Source organism: Palaemon carinicauda, unplaced genomic scaffold, assembly GCF_036898095.1.
Source record: "Palaemon carinicauda isolate YSFRI2023 unplaced genomic scaffold, ASM3689809v2 scaffold2126, whole genome shotgun sequence".
Taxonomy (NCBI): Eukaryota; Metazoa; Arthropoda; class Malacostraca; order Decapoda; family Palaemonidae; genus Palaemon; species Palaemon carinicauda.
The window spans coordinates 12,501-19,315 of record NW_027169730.1 but is presented as its reverse complement, the minus strand read 5'-3'; the positions used below and the strand labels follow the sequence as shown (position 1 = coordinate 19,315).

Sequence of the window (6,815 nt, the reverse complement as noted above, 5' to 3'; positions counted from 1 at the left end):
TTTTATCTATATATTTATATTCTAATACTAATCTAAACTGTTATACAAGTTTTATTATCAAATTTTCAACTAGATTTGTCACTTAAAATATTTATCAAAAACCTCAACTAGATCATTAATCTCTAACCATAAATTTTCCTTATTATAGATTCATCATAGATTGGAAAAAATGGTTTACCATAAAATATATAAATTTTTTAAATCTTTATAAATAACTTCGGAAATCAATGAAGTCTGTTCAATATATAATTATAATTATCAAAAAGCATGAATGGTGGTTAAAAAACTTTTCCCAACTCAACAATCTATTTACAATATGTTATTGAAGTTCCTTTAGTGGTCAATGGAGTTACTCAAGTGCCCAAAAAAGTTGATGAAAAGGTTCATGGAGCTTCTTAAGTTCCCAAGAAATTACTGAAGTGGTCAATGTGCCCAAAAAAGTTACTTGAGTGACCAAAAACCTGTTTTAATTTGAACTCCAAGACCTTAAAAGTTATCCAATATCCAATTTTACTCCCCATCAAAAAAAGAATATCAATCAAACAATTTATTCATTAACCTTCTACCCCTTTGAAAATGAAAAAGACCAAATACCTGTCTATGGATCTTCGTGGAACCTTGGGCGAACTCGTGGCGAGCGGGTATTCACTGTTCGCCGTGCTAGTGACTTGGCAAGCAATCCTTATGCATCGATTCTCACAAACAGAGGACGGATAGTCCTGGACGAGAGAAGCTGCACGAGAATGCTGCTGAACACCTGGATGCACCGTGGCTGCAGCATCTTCACCGAGGGAAGATGTACGCAGGTGCTGTGGAGGCGTCTTGATTTGGTCGTAGAAATGCTGCGCCTCTGCTGTGTCGAAGCTGGAGGATCCAAGGCCAGGATCATTGGCGTAAGTCACCCTTGTCCTGTCGTCCGATGGGGGGACAATTGGGTTCCGAGGTCTGAACTTCTTGATGTCGAATCGGTCCTGGCACTTCATGGAGGATACGCAAGATTGGGAGGACGTGTGGCGAATAGGTCTGTGGGTGAGGGAAGGTCGAGTGACCGATATATTGTGGGCTCTGCACGATTCCAGGACATCTGGGCCAGAGAGTGACCTGACCAACGCAGGGCGTCTAGTGACATCGGGCGTCTCTTCATCGTCATCCGTTGCCCAATTCTTCAAATGACAAGGAGGTACTACCTTGGTCATGGTTACCGATGCACTAACAGCCGTTCGTGTTTTGCCCCCTTCTTCCAAGCTCTTCAGGGCCTGTAAGATTGACACTCTCCACTCTGGTTCGTCTTGAGAGTCCTTACTATTAATTCCTCTTAGCACATTGATACAAGTCTCTTCCACTGGATAACTTGCAGCCTCCGTTTCACTTTCAGATTCTGATATATAAAATTTTGGTGGCCTCTTAGGAGGACTGGGAGTGGATCGTTGGTTGCCATGGAAGGAGGAATTGCTGAAGCCATGAGTGTGCATATAACCTCGATTGAATCTGGGGGATCTGTGTAATGGCTGTTTCATTTGATAGCAAACTTTCTGAGGAGGACTGCTTCTTTCGGTAGAAAAACTGCTAGCGCTTTGAACATTACTTGGATTATTTAAGCAGGTTGACGGTCGAGTGAGACATGGCCCATCAAACGAAGCAATGAGCTTGTGAACGGCACTTGGGCGACAGGTATCATCGTCACTACGTCCAAAGTTATTCTTTTTTGGAATATTTTGGCAACATTCTGAACAGGCACACCTTGCAATCTCTGTTATTTTAGAGTGATTTGATCCAAGAGGGGTAACAGAACTGGCCAAAAATGTTTGAACATGGTCACTAGTATGATGTGGAACACTCGCTTTACAAGTGGCAGAGGAGACTTTGCTAGTTTTAGGTATTACATCATCGGGATAAATTTGTCCATACATAGGATTATCTGCAAACATCTCTGGTAGATCATCACTCCTGCAACCACTCATTTCCACTGCTAAATCTGACTGTGCTTTTGAATGCCAGAATGAAGAGCTTCTTGGTTCCTCTTTCTGGTACAAAGGATGGCACATACTGCCAATATTATCAGAAGCACTCCTCTGTAAAGGAGCATGGGGACTAGGTATAAACCAAGGTTTCGGGTAAATCTGGTACTTTTTAGATGCACTAGATGTGGCGGCATTGCAGTGAGCCTTATATGCATTTCTCAAGCCATCGTTACTAGATGAAAAATCTTCACAGCTTGATGAAGACTTTAATTTATCCTTTATCTGTTTAAGATGAAGCTTGTCCCAAAGGACTGCCTGAAAATTATCATCCAAGTACACTCCAGGAACCTTAGGCTGTTCTGCAATCTCTCTCATTGTGACGTACGTATCGCTATTGTACTCGGTTTCTTTGGAATGGCGTGCTTTAGAAAATAGAGATCCGTGAAGAGGATCTGATGGAGTGCATAATGGTGCGGGGTCAGGGTCTGGTATTATCAAGATGGGATCAGATCCTACTCTTCGATGCCTCATCAGAGGATACTTCATCGGAGCACCAAGGTTCCTATTACCAGCAGCTAAGCGAAGCCTTGCAGCTTCTGTAAACTCGTATATCTTTGTCACCTCACCAAATCGCACATGACGAGGGGGCTGCAGTTTCGTCATATCATTTGCCTTTTCACTTGTTTCCTGCGGTGATACTTTCTCGGCACTTGGAGGAGCTGCACCGATATTCCCTTCTTTAGCTTCCAATGCCATGAATTTTTCCCTTCCTTCTCTAACTACTTCCCTCCGGAAGCTTTCTAATGATACCTTGCCATTTTTCTCTTCTTTCATATTTTCATCTTCACTACCTTCCTCCAATGACAACCTTCTATTTCTCTCTTCAAACATCTCAAGCCCCTTGTCTCTAATTGGTGGTTTTGTAAGGTTTTCATTTTTATTTGCTGATAAAACTCTGCTTTTCAGTGGTTGGTTAACTGTTGTTGAATGAGAAATTTGCTCTTGAACCCTGCCACCGTGGACAGTCTGTCCAGCAACTCCTGCTTTCTGATTAGTGTGTTTCATTATACCTTTCCTTGGAAGAGTCTGCTTCCTAGTGCCCGTCCGGAAAGAGTTGCGTCGGAGAGTACCTCTCCTATTTGTTCCCATAACTTTTTCCTTACACTCAGGCTTCAGTTGAGATGTTTCCTTCCGTTTTGAGAGATGACTCAACTCGCTTTCATTCAGTAAACCGTGCAATATATTCTGTCTTATAAAAGGACCCGGAGAACAACTTCTTACATGACTAACTGGGTGACTCAGAACTTTAGAGTTGACAGAATATCGCCTGGTCCTTTTTGGCTTCGGTGGAGGCATTTTTGAACGCAATGGACAATACCTTGGATTAGGAGGTTTTGAAGACATTTTATAGGAGGATTTTACTCTTTCCGCCTTTGGCAAGTCTGATTTAATTAGATTCTGGTTTGAATTTCTCACTGAAAACTTGTGGAATTGCTCAACAGAAGCATTGCCAAATTTCTCTTCATTCGAATAAAGGGAACTTTTAGAATTTGGATTGATCTGCGAAGCAGAAGTTTCAGATAAAGTATTTGGCAGAGTTAAGGGGTCATGTTTTCCAGCAAAACTTTTGGAGGTTGCAGGTGGATTCAAATAGACAGGTTTACTTGAAAAAGCATCAGTGTTTAAATATTTTGAAGATGGCTTGCTTTCAATACGATGGTCATCATAAAACCGATGTAGACGAGGGGGTTTTGGTGGCGGGGCGCTGGTCTTAGTAATCGACTGAGTTGAGAGGGACATACAGTTTGAGGATGATGGGTTAAAATCATCAGTGAAAGGATTAAATGGACCGGATAAAGAAGACTCATCGACTGAATTTGTCATTTTCGTTTCCATAAGAGCTGTGGGGCAACTTGATGTAGCAGAGAGAACATTGTGTGTTTTAGGCACATCAGCAACAGATGATTTTACTGAAGTTGGATGGCTTAGCACATTGGATTCTAAACTGAATGATCTTGGAACAGGTATAGGAACATTTCCTTTTGCTATGCCTTTTATTTCCGTATTTGATGTAACGGGTAAATTATATTTTGAGGATGGTGGCTGGCTAGAACTGCAGAAGTCGCCAAAATTCTGTTTATATGAGTCAGAGGCACCTGATTTGGTAGATTGTGAAAACTTTTCTGATGGAGGCATTTCATTTTGCTTAGAGGTTGTTGGCATACAGCCTTGCATCAGTTGAGCTGCGTTGTCTTTAGCAGCTTGGTTGGAATAATTTCCTTGAGACTGAAGAATTTGTAACCAGGGAACCACACTTCCATTGGAAATCATCTTGGCTACGTAAGCGGTTTGTGTTGAGGGCAAGGGACGTGAAGCCGAATTCTTAGATAAATTAACTCCAAACTCATTCTTTGTTGAAAGAGAATGTGTTTGTTTACTTGACATTTGCTCTGTAAGTTGATTGGACTCCTTATCCTGCATAGAATGCTTCTGAACATAGTTGGATTGACCCACTTCATCTGTCTTTTCCTGAAATGAAGTGTGCTGTTTAATTGGATTACAATTATTTTCTTTTATCCAACTAGGGCGGGTGCAATTTGAAGAATTTTGCTTAAAATTGTTATAATTTTGAGTTGAAGAGGATTGAAAAACATTTTGCTCTTGTCCAGAAAAATCGTGCCATTTTTTATTGCTATTCACTTCTGCAGAAATTTGATTTTTGAATTGTTGCTGGCTCTGCAATTCTTTATTCTGTGTTCCCAATTGGAGTTCTCTTCTCATGAAGTAGATGTTTGACTGATCTTTTAAAACACTTTTATTCTCTTGGACACTGTGTTCACTATTGACTGCCTTCCCAACCTGATTTAGGTATGTCCAATTATACACATGCTGTTGACCCTGTGAAGATAACACCGGCTCCGGGTTAGCAGCACTGGCCTGAGAACGTCTCTTCATCAGAGCTTGGTACAACTGTAACTTCTGTTGCTGGTGGACCTTCAAGCGCTGCTGATACTCTTGTTGTCTTTGTTGTTCATATAACTGTGATGCTGTTGATGCTTCGGTACCACGAATAACATCTTGATACACAGGTCTACATAACTGATTGGCATTAATCTGAACAAATTCTTCTGAATTTTCTGACTTTGTAGCCTTAGGAAGCAAACCAGGACGATGCACACTAGTAGCAGTACCAGATTTCGTGGATTTTAAACTTGATCTATCTATCGTTTTGTTACCAGATTTTGACGATGCCTTCTCTCCTTCCGATCCAGACCTTAAATTAGGTTTTGTAAATGGTAGGGGAGGATACCACACAGGCTTCAGAGCAACAGGTTTCGTTACACTCGACTTTGTAACAGACTTCTCCTGAAATGGAACAAAAGATCCAGTACTTGTTTGAGGTGTAGCACCTTTGAAAGTACTCAGCTCATAACCTTCGCCATCAATTACATTGCTGCCTGACACAGCTATGTCCTCTTTTGCATGAGTATCTCCCTTGGCACTACTCTTATCATCGGAAAACTTCTTCCAAAGCCACGACTTGATATCTCTTCTATCGACATAATCTCTCCATCTTGGTCCACTTCTCCCTCCCTCCTTACGACCATCATTGCTCCACTTCTCCTCTCGCCCATCGCCCATGCCGCGACGATGACGGGGATCATCGCCGTCGCCGACAGATCTCCTCCTTTGACCTTCGCCACTAACCCATCCGCTAGATTCGCCTCCGTCTCCTTCGATTCTCCTGCCACGTAAGGGCCCATCTTCAGCTTCAGAAACGCACTGTCTTCCATGACTAGCCGTAGTTCCTCCACTCGCACCTTCACCCTTCAAAATATCCATCATTTTGACTCGGTCTTGAGACCCGTATTGAACGAGTAATCTTAACCTGTGTTTCTTGTTCCTTATCCAACAGAAGGATGGAGTCACAATATCGCACGTGTAACAAGAGTCATCTTGACTTTATGCATCTAATACTCTTCTTTTGGTATGGCAATCAGTGTTTCAATGTTTTCACTTACCATATGTTTAATCGACAGATTTTCCTTCAAGATCATTTCAACGATCTTACATAATTTCAAATCCATCAAGGAAATACAGTATTTTATGTCAGAAACATTATAAAAACTTTATATAAATGTTTCAATCACTGGATAATTCACTTTATCTGAAAATTAACATCACAAAATCTTAACAAAACTGCTTTGATCCACCTCAAAGCAAAGTAATTCACAATATCAACATGTCAACATAAACACAAAACCCCTTTACAACAACAATTCGATAGGGAACTTAGCTGACCTGACAACATAAACAAAACCCCTTCTACAACAATTTGAGAGGGAACTTAGCTGACCTGACAACATAAACAATACTCGTTCTACAACAATTTGAGAGGGAACTTAGCTGACCTGACAACATAAACAAAACCACTTTCACAATTTAAGAGGGAACTTATCTGACCTGCCAACATAAACAATACTCGTTCTACAACAATTTGAGAGGGAACTTAGCTGACCTGACAACATAAACAAAACCCCTTTCACAATTTAAGAGGGAACTTATCTGACCTGCCAACATAAACAAAACCCCTTTTACAACCACAATTTAAGAGGGAACTTAGCTGACCTGACAACATAAACAAAACCCCTTTTACAACAACAATTTGAGAGGAAAATTGGCTGACCTGACAACATAAACAAAACCCCTTTTACAATTTAAGAGGGAACTTAGCTGACCTGACAACATGAACAAAACCCCCTTTTACAACCACAATTCAAGAGGGAACTTAGCTGACCTGACAACATAAACAAAACCCCTTTTACAACAACAATCTGAGAGGGAACTTAGCTG

At 41.0% G+C, this 6,815-nt stretch overlaps 1 protein-coding gene across 1 annotated transcript in view; it reads right to left on the bottom strand.

Moving 5' to 3' along the window:
- Window positions 1–594: 594 nt before the first annotated feature.
- The window catches only part of LOC137636027 (uncharacterized), a gene marked incomplete at its 3' end in the record, with an annotated part of 11,785 nt that continues 5,564 nt past the window's right edge, over window positions 595–6,815 (bottom strand). Inside the window, exon 2 of the mRNA XM_068368465.1 lies at window positions 595–6,129. Within this exon, the coding sequence (XP_068224566.1) occupies window positions 595–5,807 (5,213 nt within the window). The remainder of the gene's footprint in view (window positions 6,130–6,815) is intronic.